At 40.4% G+C, this 27,408-nt stretch overlaps 1 protein-coding gene across 2 annotated transcripts in view; it reads right to left on the bottom strand.

Moving 5' to 3' along the window:
- Positions 1–9,753: 9,753 nt before the first annotated feature.
- Positions 9,754–27,408, bottom strand: part of CCDC77 (coiled-coil domain containing 77) — a 159,223-nt gene continuing 141,568 nt past the window's right edge. For both annotated transcript variants that reach the window (XM_033952793.1, XM_033952794.1), the window contains exons 11-12: positions 26,719–26,871; positions 9,754–11,662 (exon numbers count right to left, since the gene is read on the bottom strand). In XM_033952793.1, coding sequence (XP_033808684.1) covers positions 11,516–11,662; positions 26,719–26,871 — 300 coding nt within the window. In that variant the 3' untranslated portion in view covers positions 9,754–11,515. The remainder of the gene's footprint in view (positions 11,663–26,718; positions 26,872–27,408) is intronic.

Genomic DNA, 27,408 nt, shown 5'->3' with positions numbered 1-27,408 from the left:
TCCTGTAACCAAAGGATTTTCTACGTCTACTAAGCTAAAAAGAAACGATTTCCATTTCACCTAAGTTTCGGCGGAGGCCTTACTGAATGGTGAGAATAAGGAATTTATTATCTTATCAGCTGGGGTTAGATAAGTGCATCCGATTGTGATATAGGATAAGGTTTGTAAAGCTACCTTGGTGATAACTGTAATCATTTGCTGCTAATCAGAGATTATTATTATTATAAGGAATTGTTTAGTGTGTGTAAGAATTAGTTTACTTAGTTATCTAACAAGTGCATTGTGATAATTATGTACTGAGTTTCATTTATGTAATCAGATATTCTGTGAACAATATTTAGATATTACAGCTGGCTTGTGAATTATATTTTTCTATTTTCATAATAAAAGTATTTCTCATTAGCCTGGGTTTTGTGTCGTATAAATAGACAAAAAAATTTGGACCTGGCAGAGTTTATGGTTTTCCCTAGACACATCTATCAGACACGTAATTTGTTTATGTAACTGATTAGTGTACCATAAATCTTGCTACACGTCAGCGGAAACAGGATAAATGAAGCGCCGGAAATGCGCTTTTCTGATGTTAGTGGAAACAGATTTTAGCCGAACCCCCGGAAATGATGTGGCCAGAAAAAAAAAAGTGTGTCTTTATTTTAACAGCTTTTTAGTTAAAAGACAGGTTTTAAGATCTCATGGTTAGAGCAATGAACAAATAGATCACAAAAGAGAAAAGATATTTACAGCTGCTTTTTTTTCTTTCCTGTTTTTTTTAAAAACAGACCTCAGGTTTTAAGAGCACTGCACAACCAACTCAGAAGAGAAAAAAAGACATTTACAGCTGCTTTTTTCTTTCCTGGTTTTCAACAGACAGTAGGAAACCTTAGTTAATGGCTGTGAGGATAGGCAACACCCAGATTGTCATGGTGACGGCTGATAAGCTGATTATCATAAAGGTTCTTGCAGCCCCCCTGATAAAGCCAAGGGGAGAGGGTGAGGTGTGTTTAAACCTGTCTGAATATGTCCCAGCCCCCTGGTGTTGTCAGTGACATATGCCTTAGATCAGTGTTCTTCAACCTTTTTACACCTATGGACCAGCGGAAATAAAATAATTATTTCGTGGACCGGCAAACTACTAAGACTGAAATTTTTTTAAAAAACCATCGCCGCCCCGTCCCTGCGAGCTCAGTCCCACAAACCATCTGATCCCATCCGCACAAGCCTCAAATAGTTATGATTTTATATTGAACATATTTTATTAAAGTATAAAAAGAAATAATATTCTATACAATTGTCATTTTATAAATACAAATAATACAGGGCAAAGATCAACAAAATCCATCTCCCCTCCCCTTCACATATATCCCCTCAACTATCGAGAAAACTGAATAAGCCAAATTATTACAGAATGCTACACAAATATCATGTAACAGAATACCACAGTCACACATGACAGGAATGGTGTTAGGGGAGTGGAACTATGGCAACTGCCCCCTGGTTAGAGAGAGCCCTAAGCCAGCTGGAAGCTAAAGAAGCACTGCCTGGGCTTTGCACTCCCCAGTTATGTCTAGCAAGATACATATTTCAAATCTGATATAGTTGAATCACAAGATAGAAATAAAATAATTTTTTCTACCTTTTGTCGTCTCTGGTTTCTGCTTTCATTGCCTTTTCACTCTCTTCCATCCAGCGTCTGCCCTAAGAACATAAGAATTGACACTGCTGGGTCAGACCAGTGGTCCATCATGCCCAGCAGTCCGTTCACGCGGCGGCCCTCTGGTCTAAGAACAGCACCCTAACTGAGACTAACCATACCAGCGCACGTTCTTGTTCAGCAGGAACTTATCTAACTTTGTCTTGAATCCTTGGAGGGTGCTTTCCCCTATAACAGCCTCTGGAAGAGCGTTCCAGCTTTCTACCACTCTCTGGGTAAAGAAGAAATTCCTTACGTTTGTACGGAATCTATCCCCTTTTAACTTTAGAGAGTGCCCTCTCGTTCTCTCTACCTTGGAGAGGGTGAATAACCTGTCTTTATCTACCAAGTCTATTCCCTTCAGTATCTTGAATGTTTCGATCATGTCCCCTCTTAATCTCCTCTGTTCGAGGGAGAAGAGACCCAGTTTCTCTAATCTTTCGCTGTACGGCAGCTCCTCCAACCCTTTAACCATCTTAGTCGCTCTTCTCTGGACCCTTTCGAGTAGTACCATGTCCTTCTTCATGTACGGTGACCAGTGCTGGATGCAGTACTCCAGGTGAGGGCGTACCATGGCCCGGTACAGCAGCATGATAACCTTCTCTGTCTCTTCAGTCCAGCATCTGCTCCTTCCATTCACTGTCTGTCTTTCCCTGTCATCTCTCCTCCTGCCCCCCCCCCCCAATTTGGTCTGGCATCCATCATCTTCCTTCTGTTTCCCTCATGGTCTGGCATTTCTGTCCTTCCCTCCCCCCTGTGGTTTTTAGCATCTCTCTCTTCTCATATCCTCCACTCAGATCTGATATCGTTGTCTGCTCTCTCTTCCCTTTTCTTCTCTAGTCTTCCTTCTCTATTTTCTGCCTCTATTTAAATTAAATTCTTTCTTACTATTTAGTCCTGTTTCCCTCTTTTCACTATGTCTACCCACAGCTTGTCACCCCTTTTTTTCCCTCACCCCTCCATTATCTTACTATTTTCTTCCCCCTTTATTTATCTCCTCCTTCCATCCAGTATGTGTTTTTTCCCCACTTCCATTCAGCATCTGCTCTCCCCTCTCAACTGCCTTCTGCTCTCTCTCCCTTCTTCTCACTTCCATCATCTGTCTCCTTCTCTCTCTTCCACCCCCCCAACTTCCATCATCTGCCCCCCTTCCCCTCACCTTTGCGGGTCACTTTCTTTCCCCTGAGGGTGGCTCATGTCAGAGGGGAAGCTTTGGCTGAGCAGAACCGCTTGTAAGGAACAGTGGAACTTACTTGATGTCGATGCTGGGGCCCGTTGCCGTTTGAAGAAAAAAAGTGGTGAAAAGGGACCTGCAAAGGTGAGAGGAAGGGAAACCTCCAGGACAGCTGCTCTTTGCCCTCCTTCAGCGGCCCAAGAATCTTTAGACAAGCAGCAGCTCTGTGTGCTTTTAACTTTGGCACAGAGCTGCCCCTAAGCAGTAGTTTAGCGCGGTTTCATGAGGTTTGATGGGCCGCCGTGGGAGCGGACCGCTGGGCGCGATGGACCTCTGGTCTGATCCAGTGGAGGCAACTTCTTATGTTCTTATTTAATTTAGGGCCTACACTTGAAAAACTTCAAACAGACAAGGGTAAAGAATTTTTAAATAAGTCTCTGAAGAATTTATTCGCCATATTGTGACCCATAATGATGTTAAAGCAGCTGTAGTGGAAAGATTTAACAGGACTTTAAAATCCAAAATATGGCACTATTTGACATCTTACAACCCCTTTACTTATCAAGACATGCTGCAGGCTATAGTGCAACAGCTATAATTATAGTTTTCACAGAACGATACAGGCGAGGCCTGTAGATGTGATACCCTCAAACTCTTTACAGATTTGGAAAACAGTGTACGACAGTAACATTAAACGTGACCCCATCAAGGATCTCTTAAAGAAAGGAGACCATCTGAGGCTGTCAAAAGTTAAAAGAAAATTTGAGAAAGGTTACGAGCAAACATGGATGGATGAGATATTTATAATAAAAGATGTTTTAAACAGGGGTCAGAGAACAACACACAGGATCATGATAGTGAAGCTTTACAAGATTATTTTTATCCTGAAGAATTACTAAAAGTCAAGCCACTACAGGACAGAATATACCGTATCTAAAAGGTTCTAAACGTAAAAGGAGGGGATGAGAACAAAGTTTGTTTCGTGAAATGGAAAAGGGGGGGTGGGGAGTGGGGCCTGATAAAGCCAGGGATGTTTAAACATGGAAAAAAAACAAAAAAAAAACCCTGTCTGAACATGTCCCGGCACCCTGGTGTTGTCATAGTGACGTATGCCTTAGCTCTTTAACAAATAGCTGTTAACATCAGAAATAAAAGTTCTCAAACCGTCAAACAAAATGACTGCCACGAAGGCATGTAGCTTGAGTTACTTTCTTAAAGACCGTGATGTAGAAAAAGAGGGTTACCAGATGACAGAAAAACTGTACAAATCAGCCAAAGAAAGCATGGACTCCTTTAATACACAGATAACTGAAAAAAAGGTCTACCAAGAGGTCTCGAACTTTCTTAAAGACTATAATGCAGAGAAAGAGCGTTACCCACTGGCTGAAAAACCGATTGATGCGACAGCAGTTACTGGGGAGCATACGCACGAATGAACAGATTCTGAAATTGAAGAGTTTCCAGACACCCAAAAGCTATATGATTCGGACACAGAAAATGAAGGTGCAGGCTATGAACTACCAGAGGATAATACTTCGGATTGTGAGCCTGCCGGTGCCGGGTTTTGCAAATGGCCACCGACCAGTGCTCAACAAACACCGAAATCGACGTGCCTTCAAAAGAAGTTGAAGGTCCTGCTGGTCTTAAGAGTAAAATAAAGCAAAAGGTCAGGAACAATAAAGCTTTTCAATAAACTTGAGTCCAACTTTATTTTCCCAAGTAGCACCTGCTACAGTTTAGTCTTTGAATTCAAATAAACAGAAAATCCGGGCTTCTAAAACATAGCCCACACCTTCCTTGCCAGTACAAGCAGGTAAGTTATCAAATAGTTCGTAGTAGCACTGCCCTATCAGTCCCACAGTCCAAGAAGGGCCAAAAATAAGGCTACCAAAACTTTTCAGCTTTATCAGAGTCTTTCATAATTTTGCTCAAACACTTGGAGACTATGCTGCCTAGGCCTGGCTTGTAACAGGCTTGCCCCAGCCAACTTAACAAGCAGCTGGTGGGGGAGGGGAGTAGCTGAATCCACTATACTTTAATTTGCCAAAAATTGGCCCCACAATCCCAACCCGAGGATCTTCAGTGGATTCTCCCCACTACTATCCCTACACACAACCAGCAATACAGTCCCACACCAACAGCAAAAAGGCAAAAGTAAAAATGCAGAAAAGCACACTCCTTTCAATATCCCAAAAATTAAGGCTCCGCCTCTTAGGCTGTCCTTTTTTGTAAGGCACCTCCTGCTGCTCCTGGCTGTTGTCCCAATATTCCTCCCCTCCCCACAGCAGAAGAAGCTGAAGCGACATACATGTTGGAAAAGCCAGGATCTGAGAGAGAGAGCGAGACACACACACTTTCATTGCCAGGGGTCAGTGTTGAGGGGTTTATGAAGCTGAATGTGTTAAGTGTGTTTTAAAAAGGAAAATTTATTTATGTATGGTTTTCGGATCTTTACAATCACAGAAACCTGTGGACAAGGTGTACATACTTATGATAAATCTATCCTGTTTGTGTTTTTTTCTGCTCGTTTCAAAGAGAACCAGCGGTGATTGAACGTAAACTAAAATTAAGACCTGAAGATGCTTGTGATTGTGGTTAGTGGACTGGCATAAGACTTTCCAAACCACCACCATAACTTAAAATCAGTTATAAAGGTAGCTGTATACTGCATTATAAATAAATGTCTGCAAGGCGTGAAGGATGAAGCCTGTGGAGCCTGCTTAATATGAGCTGGGGGGCACAAACACCATGATTGCTTGATGTGGGTGCAAAAGGATATACAACAGAAACTCAGAAAAACTTGTGACATGCTGTGCATGGAACATGTGGTAAATGTAATCACTTTTGTAGGCTACAAAATGAAAATACTGATGCTTTGAAATGAAAGCATTAATATAATCACTGATTTAATCAGAGATATTTAAGACCTCTATAAACGGGCCACGATTACTCAATAGATCGGTCAATTTCATGAGAGATGGTGAATATGTAGAGATTGTAAATGATTTAATCCGTGACACCGATTATAAATCATTCTTCAAAAGAAATGCTTTTTAAAACATGTTTTTATTCTTGGGATTGAGGGAAATACAGTTTGTAACTGCTTGTTTTGTTTGTATAAAAGTTTAAACATGTAACGTTCAGCTAAAACATTTATTGATGTAAAATAAAGATTTTTTTAAATTGCAAATGTGTGGTGTGTTTTAGGAATTGCTAGCTACGTGAATTAACAACCCAAACTAAAACAATAGAAGATGTGACAGGTTATAAGGAATTAGGCTCTAGGCACGTAGGGGCCTTTTGATATCTAAAATGACTAAACATGACAAACGATATGTATCTGTAGCAGGATCCATAGACATACAATAAAGCCTTTGTGAATGGATAACTTCTGTAGAGAGTTGTAAGTGTATAAAAATACACCGTGACAATACCAGCAAGCGTTCTGGTTTTTGTGGATGTTACACTGGACCCCGGATACATCAACCGCTAACATGATGATTAGAAAAGGGGATATCATTTTTTTCTGTCTCTGAATCTATCATTGCATTTAAAAACAGGAGTAGGAATCTGATGGTAGAAATAAACTATCTCTTACCAGAAAAAAAGACAACAGAGATTGTTAAAAAGTAAGTAGCAGTTGATTTATCTGGCACGCTATGTTGTTGTTTTTTAAAAAACAGCTACTACAAAACATTCTTTTTACGTTATGATTAGACCAAGAAACGGCTGGAGAACCAACACATCAACAAGTTCAAACCAACAACTGGTCCTTACCGGAAGCCAAAAGATAAACAAAATAGTAGATATCCTGGTTTTGTAAGGAGACTAATGTTAAAAGAAAAATTTCTATACTTTTATAATGGTTGATCTGGTTCTGAATGTTAATACACATTTTCTTCAGGGTTCTGACTGTGCTTAACGGTTATGCTATGTTATAAATTGTAGATCGGGAAAATGTTAGAAAGTCGCAAGCAGATACCGTGAACACGACAGAAAAGTCTAACAGGAAAAGATCACATAGTGAAAGTTTCTTAGACGGTGAACCAGAGCCCAAACCGAAAAATAAACGAAATAGTAAGCATTCTGGTTTTTGTAAGGAAACTAGTGTAAAAAGAAAATGTCATTACTTTTACAATGGTTAATCAAGACAATGTTAGGCAGTCAAATCCCCAAAGGGGGGGGGGGAGTATTAATGGTGATGCTGTTTTGTAAATTATAGATCAAGAAAATGTAAGAAAGTCGCAAGCAGATACTATGAAGCCGACAGAAAAGTCTAACAGGAAAAAGACACACAGCGAAAACTTCTCAGAGCCAGACAGCACAGAAGATGGAGAATGTTATGAAGTTGATAATTCTGACAGTTTGTGAACAGATGAGATCGTAAACTGGACAAGTTTCATGGTGTACTTTATTCAGGGGATTTTCATTTCATTAATTTAGACAGGATAACTTCATTACATGAGGCTCAAAATGACATATACCAGGGCATTTAACATATCCTGGACGATGTTAGCAACAGAGTTTCGCCCAGTGACTACGTACAAGTGCATATACATGCATTGTTTTTTCACAATTCCGTGTTTTCTGGTAAATTAAAGCCCGAATTGCTAGATGCTGATGATTTCTTAGACCAGCTTGCTAAACTCTTTCAAAGTCACAAAGAAATACAGGTCTGTTGTTGCACTTGTAATTAGAAACAAGGGTGGTGGGGCCCGTAGGGTGTTAAAATCTATACCGTTTAGCCAGATTTTGCAGAAAAAAGGATGTACTTAATAGATTCGAATAACACAGGCAATAACCGGTGTTTTGCCAGTAGTCTTACAGCACTTATGTCGCCGGTAAAATTAACAGATGCTGAGCTGTTAACAGGTGCTGAAAAGCTACATAAAGATTTGGAGTGGGCGGTACATAAAAAAATCATGGTCGATGATGTAGCAGCCATCAAACAACATTTAAAGATAAATATAAGAGTTGTGTTTTATACAAACTCGTGGTTTTGCTTTAAAACAGATCAGCCCGTGTATCCTAAAACTGTTTTCTCTGTTGCTACATGATGACCATTTCTACGGCATAACTGATGTAAAAAAAAAAAAAAAAAAATTCTACGGGGAGCATAACTTCTGTACTTTTTGCCAGAAGCCTTATAGTCACGACCACTTCTGTACATTATGGAGAAGTCTTTGTTTGACACAAACGTGTTTGAACAATGCCAGTGTACAGCAGAGATGTCCTAAAAGCAAGAGGTATTGTCGCTCTAAAGACTGTTTAGATAGACATATGCAGCTGGCACAGAAAAAATGAAGTGGCGTGTTTATCTAAATTACTATGTCAGAAATGCGAGTCCTATGTGAACGAGAAAACATAAATGTAAGGGCAGGATGTGTAAGCTATGCTGTGAACCCCTACGCGGTGATGACATGCACTTATGTTTTATGACCCCTATCGGTAAACTTAAAACATCTGAAAAGTATATTTTTCACGATTGTGAATGTATGCAGAAAACGGGGTGGCATGTTCCTAATTACATATATGCGGAGGACTTGTACGAAACAAGAAAATGGGGATTCAAGGGTCTTGAGTGTATTTCAGCCTTTTTTATTGTGTGTGTGTCTGTATGCGCATTTCCGGCACTTCATTTACCCTGTTTCCGCCTTCATTTACCCTGTTTCTGCACTTCCTGTGGGGCAGGCACTCCCATTTTCGCTAAAGTCATCAGAAAGCGTATTTCTGGTGACATTTCTGGGCCTTGAGTGACCTCTTCTGCATATGAGAGCTGAGGGTGCAAGAAATGTCCTGATTCTAAGGACAAAGACACTGAACACACCAGTTCTGAGGGTTAACACCTGAAATGGTCCTGTTGCACTGAGAGTACCTCTTGAAGCTGTTTTAAAGATGCCTTTACCTTGTAAATACTATTCCCTTTGAAATTTGATTATTCTTTACAGAAATCTTAAGGTAACCAAAACGCTTTTTTTAGAAGTGACTCATGCATAAATGTCTCCCCTTTTTTTTTAGCTTAGATAATTTTTTATTCTTTTTTAACTTTTATTATATATTATTGTAAACCATTCAGATACCTGTATTTTAAACGGTATATCAAAAATAAAGAAACTTTAAACAGCAAGGGGAAAACTGCTGACGTGAAGTCAAAGGGTTCAATGGCCTGGGGAACTCAAGTGAAACTCAATCCGAAAATAGCTCGATGCTTCCTGAATAGAAAAGGGCTTCAGGGGACCAAAAGGCCCAAAAAGAAACAAAAAAAGGGGGAAAAAAATTTGACTAAAAAGGAAGGCTTTATAAGTAAACAACAATGACAAAAACTGAAGAAAAAATAAATAAAGGGAAGGTACCCAAAAAGGTAAAGGTCTGACACGCTGAGAACTCTGAAAACACAGCTTCTCAGCTCTGTGGAAACCTAAGAACTGTAGGTCCCATGAGCCGGTGTCAGGCGGGAAAGCAAAAGTACGTACACAGTACAGACAGTGCAATAAATTTAAAGTGACAGTACGTACTAGTAAACTGTTTGCACCAGGTTCCATGGATGACATCGCCCACGTACGAGAATATTATACTTGCTTATACTCTGAGAACTTATTTATTTGCATGTTGAATATTAATTGTTGATGGAGGTAGAGAATATTGTTTTACATTTTAAACTGCTTTCTGTTATCTGATCCATATTTGACTAGAACAGCATTATTGCAAGACCAATGAGACACTCTGCCATCCTGTGGCCAACCCTTGCGCAGTGATTTTAAATTAATTAAAACTACAAGTAAATTGACAAAAGGCAGCTTACATTCTACTCAAATTTAGCACAAGTTCTATATTTTCCCTCTCTCAATACATTCCGGTTTCTTTTAAAATAAATAAACAAACAATCACATATGAAAAATGTCATTTTTAATCAAGGCCAATCAAGTCACAAAAATATTAGTTCTTGTTGGAACCAAAATAGCAACTACAATTGATATGAAATAATTGCATTATTTACTGTTCATTTTTTGTGTGGAGTACATGGTAGTTTTCATACTTTTTGTCTAACAAGACAAAATGAGATCTGTGAAACAAACTGCCTGTAGAGATCAAACACTGTGGAAATGTGTACATAAACTTTGAATCAGCAGTCTTAGGGCTCCTTTTATCAAGCCGTGCTAGCGGGGTTAACGCGCGAGACGTTTCCTCACGGGTTAACCCCCGCGCTGGCCTAAAAAGTACCACCTGCTCAAGGGAGGCGGTAGTGGTTAGCGCGGCCGGTGGTTTAGCGTGCGTTATTACACGTGTTAAACCGCTAGCGTGGCTTGATAAAAGGATCCCTTAGCTATACTGCACAAATCAAGCTTTTCTGGCTTTTCATTTCTTTAGGCATGCCGTCGTGGTCTTTTACATTTTTCTTGAATCTTGTTCAACTTATACTCATTTTCACATATCAGTGTGAAATGACAATTGTGTGGTTTCTGGTAAGCAGAATACCAGCATGCTCCCAATTTATGTAGATCTGCTGTGAAGACAGGGGCTAAAAAGAAGATACTGAAAAACTCCACATGTGTGAGATTTAAAAAAATGAATGAAAACATCTATCTTAATTGCCAATCAGATTAATAATCTTTACTAGCATTGTTGCTTTAAAATAATCACCAGTTTACTTGAAAAAGGAAGCATTTTCAGAGATGTGAAATAGAATAGTGTGTCATTGTTGTGTACATGTAGGTTGACAGAAACTAAAGGAAATAAGCCTTTTACAAAGCACAAACTTTGACTTTACAAAACCTGATCTCTCATCCTGAAGCTGGAAGTACATACATATATAATAATGGAAGATGAAAGGGTGAACAAAGTTTTAACACCATCTTGGAAAACAAGCTTCTCTTAGCAATTATCAAAAATATTATTTTATGCTGGTCCAGCAGCTTAAGAAGAAAACATTGAGGTCCGTTTATTTATTTGGTGTCTGAGGCAGTTGCAGGGGTAATGCACAGTAATAATAATTTTTTTAAAAAACCCATCTTAAACTAAAAATGATACCAAATCAGGGCCAGCAACAATCTACTTTTCATTTTAGCTGCAACCAGAAAAGGAAACTAGTTCAAAATATTTCCAGATCGGTGGCTTGGTAGAAAATCACAAGTGGATGAACACAGACCTTGTGGAAGAATGGTACTCATATACAGCTTAGGCACAAATGATATACTGAGGAGGTAGCCTCTGAAACCTTCCCCTTATTACTCTGCTAGCTGATGAGCTTGGACTATCTTCTCTATAGTTTTATATATTGTTCAACTTTGTAAGAAAAGCTAAATTTGAACTTTAATGCATTGTTTGTCACCAAGACTGGTGAAACAGCATTGGTAAAGGACTCAGTGAATAGTCAAGATCTTTCAAGAAGAGAAATAGAAGCATTATTAAAAAAAAAAGAAAAAAAAAAAGAAAAAAAAAAAGGGGGAAGACGTATTACTCTAAAAGAAAAAATGTATTTTGAATGGGTGTTAAACATTACTTTCTTATTGTGACCTTATCTTTGCTTCTTGCTTTTCATTACTGCAAATGATTCCTCAGTATTCAAAAACTAATTAATTGAAACTTGTCTCTTTTCACAAGATATGTCCATCTCTACACATCTATGGACATAATGTCATTGAAGATTCATATCAGCCAATCCGTAGGTCATTCTCCAAACCATAGATTTTTGCCTTGAGTTTTTTCAATTCCCCTTGTATTTTTCGTGTCTTCATGTTACCCTGGCGTACTTCATGCAGGATGGCAAGGTCCTGGTCTGGACCTATGTTCAAAGTAACCTAAAATAAAAAGAAAAGAGAGAGGGAGTTATTGTAGCAGGTGAAACAGCTGGGACCAGTTCCCCAGACTTTTCATTCGAGAAGCATGAGGGAAAATCTCACTAGAACAAAGGTGTACAAACACTACAGAGGAAATTCTGTAAGGGCCGCCTAAAGTTGTTTTCAATTGGCTTTAAGTGGCGTGATAATTGAATGTGCCATTAAAAGCTGATTACAAAACAATGAACATAAAAAATAGGCGGCACCAGGCGTCTTCTGTGACCAGTGTCTATGTCCCTGGAGCATGGTGACACCTAACGTAGAAGTAGGCATGGTTAGGAGTAGCACCAGAATTAGGTGTCACTAAGTGTGATTCTGACGCACCTAGGCTCTGAAAATGTAGGGCTTTAAAACCCTGACCTACATTGCCGGTGCCTAGGGTGTGTGGTAGCTACAATTCTGGAAGCCGCATCTGTTGGTGCTTGACAAGCGGCAGGCACCTGTTTTGTAGGCACCTGCTGTGGTAAGCAACACTTCCAGAATCAGCCCCTAGTTGATTATTCTTGAATAAAGAGCAGGGCTCCTCCTCAGGACTTCAGCTGAGTTGCTAAAGGGAAAAGGGGTTCGTTCTCCCCTTGGATCTCTAGTTCAGAAAAGCAAAGTAGATAGACATATATTAATCAATCATAAATACATAATAATAACACAGATAATATAAATATCCCAAACAAACAAATTAAAAAGATATAAAGAGAAAATGTCAAATGCCAAAAAGAGGAAAAAGAAGACAAACAAATAATTAAAAACACAAAGGAATTCATATAAAAAAACATGCTATTTAAAATATCATTGAAACATATGTAAAAAGGAGAAAGTGCACCATCACAAATATAAAAAATTTCATAATGATATATCATAGGATCATAAAAATGCAATAAAATAAACATTACTGGGAAACCATGATATAAAAAAATTTTCCATTACATTATTTCAAAACCCCCACAAAAGAATAGCTTCTAGGGAGTGTATAAGAAAAGCAAAGTAGATATCTCTATGCAGAAAGAAGGAAGTGGCTTCAGCTTCATAAAAAAAGTAACCATTTGCAGAAGTTCAGACTTTTTTTTTTTTTTAAACACAAAGAGGTCTGATCTTAAAAAAAAAAAATCAGGTAATAAAAAAATTCCCTTTGATAAAATATAGAAATCACATTTGGGAACAGACTTATTTTAGTAAAAAGAGTTACTACCCTTAATAACCCTCCATATAGTTCTATCTCTTTTAAAAAAAACCTGTATTTTGCAGGTCTTGTAAAACTTGTTTCTTGGCAATACAATTTTCCCTCATTAAAAAATATTAATTGTTTGGAGTAAAAAAAAATCAACAGAAAGAATGTCATAGAGAGGTCAGGAAGGCAAAGAGAGAATATGAGGAAAGACTAGCAGGAGAAGCAAGAAACTTCAAACCCTTCTTCAGGTATGTGAAAGGGAAACAACCAGCCAGAGAGGAAGTGGGACCACTGGACGACGGAGACAGGAAAGGAGCGATAAAGGAGGAAAAAGAGATAGCTGAAAGGTTAAACAAATTCTTCTCGTCGGTCTTCACCAGAGAGGACACATCCAATATCCCAGAACCCGAGGTGATTATAAACGGAGAACACAACGAAAGGCTGGTACAACTAGAGGTAAGCATAGAGGATGTCCACAGACAGATAGACAGACTAAAGAGCGACAAATCACCAGGCCCGGACGGCATCCACCCAAGGGTACTAAAAGAACTGAAAAACGAAATAGCAGAGACACTTCGCCAAATATGTAACCTCTCCCTAAAAACTGGGGAGATCCCAGAGGACTGGAAAATAGCAAATGTCACGCCCATCTTTAAGAAGGGATCAAGGGGTGACCCGGGAAACTACAGGCCTGTGAGCTTGACCTCGGTTCCTGGAAAGATGATGGAAACAATGGTAAAGGACACAATCTGCGAACACATAGAAAACAGTGGACAACTGAAGGCGAGCCAGCATGGCTTCTGCAAGGGTAGGTCGTGCCTCACGAACTTGCTGTACTTCTTTGAGGGAATAAACAGTCAGATGGATAAGGGTGAATCCATAGACATCATTTACCTTGACTTCCAAAAAGCCTTCGACAAGGTACCTCACGAACGGCTACTTAAAAAACTGTGGAACCACGGGGTGCAAGGGGATATCTACCAATAGATCAAACACTGGCTAGCGGGCAGGAAACAGAGGGTTGGAGTCAAGGGCCAATACTCAGATTGGCAATGGGTCACGAGCGGAGTTCCGCAGGGGTCGGTGCTGGGACCTCTACTATTCAATATATTTATTAACGATCTGGAGACGGGGACAAAATGTGAGGTTATCAAATTTGCTGATGACACCAAACTCTGCAGCAGGGTTAGAAACACGGAAGACTGCGAAGACCTACAAAGGGACCCAACGAGACTGGAAGACTGGGCAAAAAAGTGGCAAATGAGTTTTAACGTAGAGAAATGCAAGGTCATGCATGTAGGAAAAAAGAACCCGATGTTCAACTACAAAATGGGGGGAACACTGCTAGGGGTGAGTAACCTGGAAAGGGACCTGGGGGTGATGGTCGACTCATCACTGAAACCATCGGTGCAATGTGCGACAGCCTCAAAGAAAGCAAACAGAATGCTGGGCATCATCAAAAAGGGTATCACGACCCGGACGAAGGAAGTCATCATGCCGCTGTATCGCGCAATGGTGCGCCCGCACCTGGAGTACTGTGTTCAATACTGGTCGCCGTACCTCAAGAAGGACATGGCGGTACTCGAGGGAGTGCAGAGGAGGGCGACTAAGCTGATAAAAGGTATGGAAAATTTTCTATACGCTGACAGGTTAAAAATGCTGGGGATGTTCTCCCTGGAGAAGAGGAGACTTAGAGGGGACATGATAGAAACCTTCAAAATCCTTAAGGGCATAGAGAGAGTAAATAAGGACAGATTCTTCAAACTGAGAGGAGCCACAAGCACTAGGGGTCACTCGGAGAAATTGAAAGGGGATAGGTTTAGAACAAATGCTAGAAAATTCTTTTTTACACAGAGGGTGGTAGACACATGGAACGCGCTTCCGGAGGAAGTGATAGGCCAGAACTCTGTACAGGGATTCAAGAAGGGTTTGGATAGGTTCCTGGAGGATAAGGGGATAGAGGGGTACAGATAGAGCTTGAGGTAGGTTGTAGAGGTGGTCAGAGACCACTTCACAGGTCACAGACCTGATGGGCCGCCGCGGGAGCGGACCGCTGGGCGAGATGGACCTCGGTCTGACCCAGTGGAGGCAACTTCTTATGTTCTTATGTTCCCCTTCTGCAATGGTGTGACGTAGCGAGACTAAGAAGCACCCAGGCGGTGGTGCCCCTCCCTTGCCATGCGCGCATACCCCTTCCCTTTCTCCGTAACTCTAATTTCCCCAGCGCAAGCAGCATCACCAACTTGCTACCTGCGTTAGTGGCGGCTCTCCCTCTGACGTCACTTCCTAGGCGTGGGACCTGTAAGTGATATCAGAGGGATAGCAGATGCCAGTATGAGCAGCAGGCTGGAGCTGCTGTCGGTGAAGAGCTAAAGGTACGGTGAGGGGACTGTAAAGGCCCACGCGCGGGAGCACCTCCACCAAGATGGCGTCTGGGGCAGAGTACCCCCTGCCCCCCCCTTACTATGCCACTGCCCTTCTGCAATATTTTTTTGCAAGCATTACATCTCTTCTGTACCAACAAGATATGGTTTATAGTTTATTATTGAATATTCATGTTTATTATTGAATATGTCAGTGTTTAATAAATTATCTCCAGAACATCTGTATCCACAGTTTTTGTTTTTATTGATGGATTGTTTTCACTGTGGATCATTGGGTCTCTCCATTTTTCTTTATAGTTTATTAGAACTTGTTGAATTTCCTTTCCCCAATAAGATAAGGCAATGTATATATCAATAAAAGAAAAATTGGAAAGGAAGAAACTAGATGTTAAAGAACATTTGAAGTTCTGCAAATAAAAACAGGTATAAGCTGAAGAATGGTGGCACAGTAATGTCTCTAACCCAGGCCTGTCCAAGGTCAGTCCTCAAAGTCTGCAAGCAGACCAGATTTTCAGGACATCCCTAATGAATATGCATGAGAGGGATCTGCATACAATGGATGTAGTGCGCATACAAATCTTTCTCATGCATATTCATTAAGGATATTTTTAAAACCTGGCCCATTTGCAGTCTTGAGTGCTGAACTTGGACAAGCCCTCTCTAAACAATTCAAGTTCAAATAATTAAAATTATTATACAGATAATTCAGGCCAAGAAACAATTTGTTCACGTTTTCAAAGTTACAATAACAAAACCTCAAACATCAATGGATTTTTTAAAATCTCTTACTGGGATTAAAACTCTTCCAAAATTAGATGGACCATTTGTATTAATGATATGTTTTAGGGGGAGGGGGAATATGGCGAAGACAAGGATAGATAAGTAGTGAATTATTTATTTTGGATCCCCAATGCCTTTTCCTTCAATGTGAAAAGCAACACCAGGATGTACCAAGGCTTTTTTGCTTTAAATGTGCTAAAAATTGTAGCAAATATTGGTTTTTGTTTTAAATTGATGTTCCCTCCTCTTTGCAGACATAGGCAGCAAGGTAGCAAGCAAAGTAAGATCTGCCCAAGTGTTGCAATGATTCTTCAACTCATTCTGATATAATCACCTCTATATACCCTATCATATTCACTATGGGCTTCGTTTTATAACAGGTATCTATGTGGAATGTCCAAGAAAATGTATAATGGGTTTATGTGTATTGTTGCTTTTCTTATTTTGACCCACACAAAGTATTTTGATGTGTGTATAAGCGCGGGGTGTTTTTTTTAAAAATTAAATAAAAGCAACATAGGTATCTCTATAAAACAGACTCACTCGTATAATGACCCTCAGTAGAGAACAAATTTATACTTGCTTCAAATGTATGTGTATATACTCTATGGGTACTTGGGTCAGCTCCTTTAGTGTTCCACAGAAATCCTCTCTTTCACCATTGTTGTTCAATATATCTTTGGGGACAAGATTGGCAAATCTAGGAATTCAACTATATAGTTAAGCTGATTATATAACCATCATAATTCCTTTAACCTCTGTAGTTATAGGGAAGTTATAGGGAAATACTTTTTAAAACTAATAGGAAGAAATATTTTTTCACTCAGAGAATAGTTAAGCTCCAGAGGTTATGGTAAGAGTGGATAGAGTAGCTGGTTTTAAGAAAGGCTTGGACAATTTCCTGGAGGACAATTTCCTGTTATTGAGAGAGACAATGGTGAAGCCACTGCTTGCCCTGGATCATCAGCATGGAATATTGCTACTCCTTCAGTTTTTGCCAGGTACTGGTGCCCTGGATTGGCCACCATGAGGACGGACTACTGGTAGTCCCTTCTTTAAAAGTGGTAGGTACCAGACGTCATGACATGTTTTCCATTGTAGTCCCCCAAACATTTGTTTCTAGAAGCAGATTTGAAAGATGTTTTAGATTACTTTTTTCTGGAAGGTATGATTTAATGATTATATTATTTATGTTAATTTTTGCTGGATTATTTTCATACAGTACATTGTTTTGCTTGATCTTTTATGTGCAGTTCCAAGTTTTCATTGTCGTTATTTAGGGTGGGATGGGAGGGGGTATTTGGGAATTTGTTGATTGGGATGGATGTATTTTTCAGATGGTAATACTTGGGAAAATGGCGTTTCTTCATTTCATATTATCTAATTTTTTCTATAAGAATTGGAAGAGTTTGTTATGGTTATTTTAATTAATGGAGGTAAAAATTTTTCTCTCAATGTTAATGGCCTTAATCACCCAGTAAAAAGGAAAAAAATGTTGACTTTTTTGAAAAGGCAACAGGCTGATTTATATTATCTTCAAGAGACGCTTCTGTCTCCAACAGAATCCAAAAAACTCGAAGGTAATTGGGTAAAGCACTGTTTTTTCACACCTGCTGTGGGGAAAAAAGCTGGAGTAGCTATTTAGTAAATAGTAAATGCTCAGCTTCGTTTAAAATGATAGATTTTGACCCTTTAGGAAGATGGATTATTGTGGAAATGAGCATGGGAAATAATACCTTGACTTTATTTAATATATATGCCCCTAATTCGAATCAAAATGATTTTTTCAAGAACTTACAAAAATTAATACTCCCACTGGCTGCTGCTAATTTAGTAGTAGCTGGAGATTTTAATGCTATTATGGATCCTTTTTTTGATAAAAAGCATAGAAAAAATTTAAAATCATTAGGGTTAGATAATTTGGTACAATCTTGTAATTTAAAAGATATATGGTGTATACTTCATTTTAATGATCAGGAATTTACATTTTGCTCACCGGTTCATAAGTCTTTTTCAAGAATTGATTATATTTCGGTTTCAAATTCATTGGTGCAACAAGTGACACAAGTTTCCATTGATCCAATTATTTTGTCTGATCATAGAGAGGTGTGGATTAAACTTACAATAGATAAAAACGATAACACTAGATCTATATGGAGATTTGATAATGCATTGGTTTCGGATTCAGCTTTTCTTGAAGAGATTAAATTGAAAATATCTGAGTTTTTCCAAATAAACACTTCGGCAGATATTACTTCAGAAATTTTATGGGATGCTTTTAAAGCTACTATAAGGGATAATATCACTTCATATGCTGCTTATATTAAAAAACAACTTGTTAAACAATATACAGATCTGGAAAAAGAAATTAAATTGTTGGAATCCAAATTGGTTGATAAATAGCTTCCAGAGACTTTGCAGGTTCTATTAAAGGCAAAGGGTAAATATAATGAGATTTCTTAAAGATTGGCTTGGAAATATTTGTTTTCCCAGCAAACCTTGTATTATGGTAATGAAAATAAGGTAGGAAGTTTACTTGCAAATTATCTTAAAGCAAAGAGGAGAAGAACAAAAATAATAGCGATAAAAGATGAAAAAGGAATTACTCATACTCAAATTAATAATATTTTAAACCAATTTTTGCTTTATTATAAAGAGTTGTATTCTTCTGAATCTTCGGATGATAAAGGTTTGGAATTCTTAAATCTTCTTGAGGGTCCAAAACTTCCTGATCACATTAAAAGAAGTTTAGAAGAACCTTTATCATTAAAAGAATTAGAAACAGCGTTGAAGTCTCTTAGAGTTGGATCTGCTCCAGGTGGGGATGGTTTTACAGTGGAATTCTATAAAACATTTCAAATTTCTCTATTACCTCATTTATTAAATTTATATCAGTTTCAACTAAATAAGTGTTGTATTACAGGTACTATGGCAGAATCTTTGACTATTGTTTTACCAAAGCCAAATAAAGATCCCACTTTGGTCTCAGATTACAGGCCGATATCTTTAATTAATGTGGTTGGAAAATTATTAGCCAAAACATTGGCCTTGAGGTTGGCTAAGACTCTCCCTTTCATAACTGATGTATACCAAACTGGATTCATTGCGAATAGACATTCTTCTAGTAATACTAGATTGGCTTTTCACACACTAAATTTAACTAAGAATTTGAATGAACCGGCTTTTGCCATATCTTTAGATGTGGAAAAGGCATTTGATAGAGTGGAATGGTCATTCATGTATCAGGCATTGGAGTAGTTTGGTATAGGTTCAGGATTTATTCAAATGATTCAAACTTTGCATAGCTTCCCTATGGCAAGATTATATATTAATAATAATTTATCAGATCATTTTCATTTGCATAGAGGAGTTAGACAGGGTTGTCCACTATCTCCTTTGCTTTTTGATATTGTTTTGGAACCCTTGTTGTTAGCTATTAAACAGGCAAGGGGGATATAGGGTATTCCTCGTAAGGAGTGGGAATATAAAATCTCTGCTTATGCAGATGACATTTTACTTTATTTGAGAAATCCAGCCTTAACCATTCCTTGTCTGTTAGAATTGATTGAAATGTTTGGAAAATTCTCAGGATATAAAATTAATTGGAGGAGTGGACAGTCACATAGCCGGAGGGAGAGAGGACCGACTAGTGACATGTCTCCCGGGGGCAAGAACGAAGGACATCATCGACAAAATTGGGAGGATCCTGGAGGGAGCCGAGACGGAGGAGACAGCAGTAGTAGTCCACATTGGAACCAACGACATCAGCAGAAGGAACTTCAACAGGACTACACTAACTGACCAGTTCAGGACCCTGGGGAGGAAACTGAAACTGAGGACAAGGAAGATAGCCTTCTCAGAGATCCTGCCAGTACCGAGAGCGGACACAAGGAGGCAGAGCGAACTACAAGCAATGAACGGTTGGCTGAGGAGATGGTGCGAAGAGGAAGGTTTCCACTTTGTTAGGAACTGGACAACCTTCTTGGGGAAGAGCAAGCTCTACAGGAGAGACGGTCTGCACCTGAGCACGGCTGGGACGAGGATGCTGGCACGCAACGTCCAAAGCGTCATAGACTTGGCTTTAAACTGAGGAGAGGGGGAAAGCCGATAGTCGATCTGACCTCGACACGTCGGACAACAGTATCAAGTAAGGATACTGAGCAGGGACATTGTATAAGAGGGCTCAGGACTGAGTGGGACTTTTTGGAGAAAGGACATATGGACGCATTGCAGGGGCCCAGGGCACAAATGGAACCAGCAAGCGGGATCAACAAAGAACAACAGGAGCCAGAGGGGCAAAGACATTGTGAAAGAGAGCTCGGGACTGAGTGGGAGATTATTGAAAAAGGACCTAAGGACGCAACGCAGGGGCCCAGGGCACAAATGAAACTAGCAAGCAGGATCAATGGAGAACATCAGGAGCCAGAGCGGCAATCAAAAACGGGGAAACAGGTTGAGGACGACACAGACACACCGCAGGAGGAGGATGACCGAGATGAGGCTCGGGGACTGGCAACCCATGAGGGGGCCTGCAGGAGTGCCAAAACACAAGGAAAACCAACAGGGAGGGCAAACAACCGGGACTTACATTGCCTATACACTAATGCCAGGAGCCTAAGGGCCAAAATGGGAGAGCTGGAGGTCATAGCCAGCAAGAAGGACACAGACATAATTGGAATCACAGAAACATGGTGGACTGATGACAATAAATGGGATGTGGCCATAACAGGGTATAAACTATACAGGAGAGACAGAACACACAAAAAGGGTGGAGGAATAGCGCTATACATAAAAGATTCCATACCCTCAACCAGGATGGTAACAACAGTAAGGGCGGATGGCTTGGAATCACTATGGGTTAAGCTACCGGGAGGAACTGGAGCAGACATAAAATTGGGTCTGTACTACCGCCCACCTGGACAACCGGAAGAAATCGACCAGGACCTGGAGGCGGAACTGAGGCAGGTATGCAAAAGTGGAAGAGTGGTGGTGATGGGGGACTTCAACTACCCTGGGATAGACTGGAATATTGGGCACTCAAACTGCATGAGGGAGACCAAATTCCTGGAGGTCACGAGGGACTGTTTCATGGAACAGCTTGTCACAGAACCAACACGGGGAAACGCTACTCTTGACCTAATTTTCAACGGACTAGGGGGACCCGCAAAGGAGGTGGCGGTATTAGCCCCACTAGGAAACAGCGATCACAACATGATCCAGTGCAGGCTTGAAATTGGATCAATAAAGGTGAAAAGAACCACAACGATGGCACTCAACTTCAAAAAAGGGAATTATGATGCCATGAGGAAGATGGTGGGAAAGAAACTCAACGGCAATACAAGGAAGATGGAGTCCGTAGAAAAAGCCTGGAACCTACTCAAGGACACTGTGCACGAAGCACAAAACCTGTGCGTCCCCAAGTTCAGGAAAGGGTGCAAAAAGAATAGAACTAAAAACCCAGTGTGGATAACAAATGCAGTGAAGAAGGCGATAAGTGACAAGAAATCATCGTTCAAAATATGGAAAAAAGACCGAACAAAGGAAAACCATAAGGAGCACAAACACCACCAAAGGGAGTGCCACCGAGTGGTTAGAAAAGCCAAAAGAGAATACGAAGAGAGACTGGCGGGAGAAGCAAAAAACTTCAAATCATTCTTCAGGTACATTAAGGGGAAACAACCGGCTAGGGAGGAAGTGGGACCCTTAGATGATGGAGACAGAAAGGGAGTGGTAAAAGATAAAAAAGAGATAGCGGACAAGTTAAATGAGTTCTTCACGTCAGTCTTTACGAGGGAAGACACAACCAACATTCCGGAACCTGAGGAGATTGTAAATGGAGACCGAGATGTTAAGCTGGTCAGATTAGAGGTAAGCCAAGAGGATGTATTCAGGCAGATAGACAGGCTAAAGAGCGACAAATCGCCAGGTCCGGACGGCATTCACCCAAGGGTACTCAAGGAACTAAGGAACGAAATAGCAGAGCCACTTCGACAAATATTCAACCTATCCCTAAAAACTGGAGAGATCCCGGAGGACTGGAAAATAGCGAATGTCACGCCCATCTTCAAGAAGGGTTCAAGGAGTGACCCAGGAAACTACAGGCCGGTGAGCTTGACCTCGGTCCCAGGAAAGATGATGGAAACGCTGGTTAAGGACAGCATCTGTGAACTCATTGAAAACAATGGGCAGCTAGAGTCGAGTCAGCATGGTTTCTGTAAGGGTAGGTCATGCCTTACAAACTTATTGTACTTCTTTGAGGGGGTAAACAGCCAGGTAGATAAAGGGGAATCTATAGACATCATTTACCTTGACTTCCAAAAAGCCTTTGACAAGGTACCACACGAAAGACTGCTTAAGAAGATATGGAACCACGGGGTGCAAGGGGAGGTCCACTGATGGATCAAAAACTGGCTGGCGGACAGGAAGCAGAGGGTTGGAATAAAGGGGCACTACTCAGACTGGAAATGGGTCACGAGTGGGATTCCGCAGGGGTCAGTGCTGGGACCGCTCCTGTTCAATGTCTACATAAATGACCTAGAGGTGGGAACAAAATGTGAGGTCATTAAATTTGCGGATGACACCAAACTATACAGCAGGGTTAAAACCATGGAAGACTGCGAAGATCTCCAAAAGGATCTAACGACACTGGAAGAGTGGGCCAAAAAGTGGCAAATGAGCTTCAACATAGGGAAATGCAAGGTCTTGCATGTGGGGAAGAAAAACCCGATGTTCAGCTACAAAATGGGGGGATCACTACTTGGGGTAAGTAACCTTAAAAGAGACCTGGGAGTGATGGTTGACACAACACTGAAGGCGTCAGCGCAGTGCGCCGCAGCCTCGAAGAAAGCAAACAAAATGTTGGGTATCATTAAAAAGGGTATCACCACCAGGTCGAAGGAAGTCATCCTGCCACTATATCGTGCAATGGTGCGGCCACATCTGGAATACTGTGTCCAGTACTGGTCGCCGTACCTCAAAAAGGACATGGCGGTACTTGAGGGAGTCCAGAGAAGAGCAACTAAGCTGATAAAGGGTATGGAGAATCTCTCATATACTGACAGATTGAAACAGTTAGGACTGTTCTCCCTGGAAAAGCGGAGACTTAGGGGAGACATGATAGAAACCTTCAAGATCCTGAAAGGCATAGAGAAAGTAGACAGGGACAGATTTTTCAAACTAAAGGGGACCACAAGTACAAGGGGGCACTCGGAGAAATTGAAAGGGGACAGGTTTAAAACAAACGCTAGGAAATTCTTTTTCACCCAGAGGGTGGTGGATACATGGAATGTGCTTCCAGAGGCTGTGGTAGATAGGAGCACTGTACAGGGCTTCAAGGAAGGCTTGGATAGGTTCCTAGAGGACAAAGGGATTGAGGGGTATAGATAAGTGTAGAGATGGGTTAAAGGGATAGGAGTAGAGGTAAATTACAGGAATAGGAGTAGAGATAGGTTATAAAGCTAGTCAGGGACCACTGCTCAGGCAAAAGGGCCTGATGGGCCGCCGCGGGAGCGGACCGCTGGGCGAGATGGACCTCTGGTCTGCCTCAGCGGAGGCAACTTCTTATGTTCTTAAATCTGAAATTCTTCCACTTAATGTACATTGTATTAAAACTATGTTTGATTCATTTTCTTTTGTTTGGAAGGAAGATGGATTAAAATATTTAGGAATATGGATCAAAAATACAGTGGATGATACGGTAAAAGAAAATGAAAAGCTTTTATTAAAAAAGGTTACAGAATTATGAGAACATTGGAATCCATTACATTGTCTTGATGGGGGAGAGTTCAAACTGTTAAAATAATGATATTGCCTGTGGTTTGTAATCAAATGGGTATGATACCAGTGTTTTTTCAAGGGTCTTTTTATAAAAAATTGAATTCGATAATTATTAAATTTATTTGGCTTGGTAAAACTCCCAGAATCGCTTTAGTATCTTTACAAGGCCAATTAAGGAGGGAGGGGTAAATTTTCCAAACTTTTATAGGTACCATCAGGCTCATTGAGTACACTCCTGATTGGTTATATTTGGAATGGCGACTCCTGTTTCCTTTACATCCTCATCATGTTCTCAGTATCAAGATGTCCAGATTGTATAAAGAAAATAGAATTTTAATGGATACTTGGAAGACAGAGACTTGTCAGTAACTTAACAGCTAATCCTATTAACAAATCAATAAATCAATCCATATGGCTAAACTCCAGGATTCAAATTGGCGGATTTAAGATCGTCTGGAAGCAGGAATACGAACTTTAAGTGATGTTGTTTCAAATGGAAAGCTGCTTGATTTTATACAATTGCAACATAAATTCGGGCTTAATAAGTCACAAGGTTTTTGTTGGTTGCAATTCAAGCAGGCCATTCAGGCAGGGTTCCCTGAATGGAAAAGTCTTATTTCTCAATACAGTCTGGAATTTTTATGCTTTCAGGCGGACTTTCTGGGTCACCAGGCCATGCAGTTGTATAAAACTATTAATGATTTGGTTAAAAAAAAAACCAACCTAAAAATGGTCTTAGGGATATTTGAAGCATTGAGATTAAGCATCAGATTTCAGCATCTCAATGGCCACAAATTTGGTCTTGGAGAATAAGATGTACGGGGTCAGCATCTGAGACAAACATGGTTTTTTCTTTTGCATAGAGCTTTTTGGATCCCAGTTAGATTACAAAAGTTGAATAGTTCTTTGTCTAATAGATGCTGGCATTGTAATCTTGAGGTAGGGACTTTTGGATCATCTTTTGTTTTATTGTCCCTATATCTTGGCCTTTTGGAAATCAATCTGGGATCAAATCAATTGTTTACTGGAAAATCATGTAACGTTATCTTATTTGATATTTGGCATGTCTATGAGGAAAAAGAGTCAGATATCGTCGTGTAACAATAAACTTTTATTGATTATGACGGGAGTTGCCATCCAACATATTACTAATAATTGGAAAGACCATAGCAGACTTAATTTTAATTTTAGGTGGAGCTCGTTATGTCACCTGTATAAAATGGAAAGATCATTAGCGGTACAAAATGGAAATTATAAAAAAACTTTATTAAAATATGGGAGCCATTAACATTGTTTTGCCATGATTAGATGTCATTTTTCTATGGAAGATACACCATTTAAGGTAGAGTGGGGGTGGGCTTGTATTGGAGGGGGTTATGTGATAGAATTAGTAACAGGGTTGGAGGGAGGGGGGAGGGACTCTTATTCGTTATAGAGTATGGTGATAAGATTTTCAAGTGATTTATTAAGTGTTGTTCTTATGATTTTTGTACACTTGATGAAAGATTTAAAAAAAAAAAAAAAAGGTTGCTAGATGATTTTATAAAAAACAAAAGGAATTGACCCCTTTCTATTGCAAATGCAAGCAGTGTCTCATTTCCGGCTCACCACACAATTGTTTCCCACATATTCACCTTTATAGGACCCCCAGGGACCCCTGTCGAAACGTGGACCGTGTTGGGCCCTGTATCCCTAGCGGACTAGGTCCTTAAAGGCTTTTATGTGGATAACTTATTTTTTATGTGGATGAATTAATTTTTATGTGGATGAAATTATTTTATGTGGATGATTTCAGTATCCCTTTGGAACTTTGACACTTTCAAATAAAGTCCATTTAGAAACATCGTCACTCCACAGAATTTTTTTTTTTTGTTTTCTTCAGATGATTTTGTAAACCTTAATCCTAATTCTGGCCTTCTGTTTGTGGGAAATGGTGCTGTAGCCTGCTTCAGCTCTTTTAAAGTGTTGCTGGATCTTGAGGGATTCTCTGCCTCAAGCCGCCATCAGCTGGCACACTGAGATCTTTAGGCAGCTAGTCAGACCTTAGTTGGACTGATCGCCAATTCCTTCCCCCGGGCCGTGACCGACACAGTAAAAAGGGGGGGAGGGAGGGAAGCGAAGCTGGAGCAGGCACTGTAAGTGCTCCAAAGAAACTTTACTGATGCCCAACAGCTTGTGCTCAAACTCCTGACCAAGTCAAGGAAGTGAGCAAATGCTGAGAGCCTGGAATCATGAGCTCCACAAATCTTCAGCAGGCTGGCATTACAGGTTCCCGAAGGATACATCCGCCAGCTACAGACAAACATCTGCTCCTCTTCAAGTAGGCAAAGCGATCCCTTTAAGCCAGGCATAAAATCCACAAACAAGCTGAAAAAAAGGGAAAAAAAACAACAAACCCCAAACCGCAAAATAATAAAGAAATAAAAGGAGCAGACTGAAAAGCCACCTTCGTGCTAACTTACAGAAGGAAGAACTGAAGGGGGCAGCAGAGACTGTGGAGGAGGAGTTGAAAAGCTGTAATTGACATCTTCTGCAGAATGCTCGTGAACGTAGATGGATTATCCTATGGTTCAGCATACCATCCCTATTGCACTTAAGTACTATTCTATTGCACAAGTGCAATTTGTTTGGTGAGACAAGTCTTGTTTTGAAAGTGGAGTTTTTTTAATGCCAGTGATAAGATTTATGTCAGCGTTTATGTATTATTGATGTGATAGCTGTTATGTAAGTTTGAGGCTTATTTCTCCACTTTCAATTTTGTTAGATTGGTCTCTGGTGAAACATTGGCTGGTAGACGTTTCATGATAAATTAGATTGCTTTGCTTAATAGTGCTTGTCATCCTTATGAATTAAGTGTGTGATACAATTTTTTTTTTCTACCATATTTGAATGCAGCTTGCATAATCCTTTACCTTGAAGAGTTGTTTTTCCACCTCCTTCAACTTCTGTCGAAGGTGTTTGATATCTGTTTTGAAGCCCTCCACTTCCATACACCGGCGTTTCTCTAGAGCCTCGTAACGTTGGGTCATCAGCTGTAAACGTTTTACAGCCTTATCTGATCGCTCCTGCAATAAAAAAATTTGGTTGAAAGGATGTTTCAGTTCAGTTTTAGCTTTATTTCAGAACTAACATAGATAAACCTTCATAAAAGACCACAGTTCAGCTATATTCCACTGCTATAAATCAAAGCACTTTTTTTTTTTGGAGGCTTTTATTTATAGCAGCGGGACTGTTCCAGAGGATTAAGGTGCAAAGTACAAGCTATCAGTGGCGTACCTAGGGGAGGGTGGGGGGGGGCGGGCCGCCCCGGGTGCCAGCCCTAAGGGGGTGTTCCCGGCCTTGCCGTTCAGTCCCCCGCCACCCCCGAAGGACCGCTCGCCCCACTGACCTTCCTGCACCACCTGTGAAGCAGCCCGCAGCAGGATCGCGAAGTCAGCGTCAGCATCCCTGCGCTGCTTCCTGCGCCGCGATCCCGCCCCTCCTCTGACATTAGAGGAGGGGCGGGACCGTGGCGCAGGAAGCAGCGCAGGGATCGCTGACGCTGACTTCGCGATCCTGCTGCGGCTGCTTCATAGGTGGTGCGGGGAGGCCAGGGGGGCGAG

This window comes from Geotrypetes seraphini, chromosome 7, assembly GCF_902459505.1.
Source record: "Geotrypetes seraphini chromosome 7, aGeoSer1.1, whole genome shotgun sequence".
Classification (NCBI taxonomy): domain Eukaryota; kingdom Metazoa; phylum Chordata; class Amphibia; order Gymnophiona; family Dermophiidae; genus Geotrypetes; species Geotrypetes seraphini.
The sequence above is the reverse complement of the archived record's forward strand: the minus strand, read 5'-3'. Positions and strand labels throughout refer to the sequence as shown.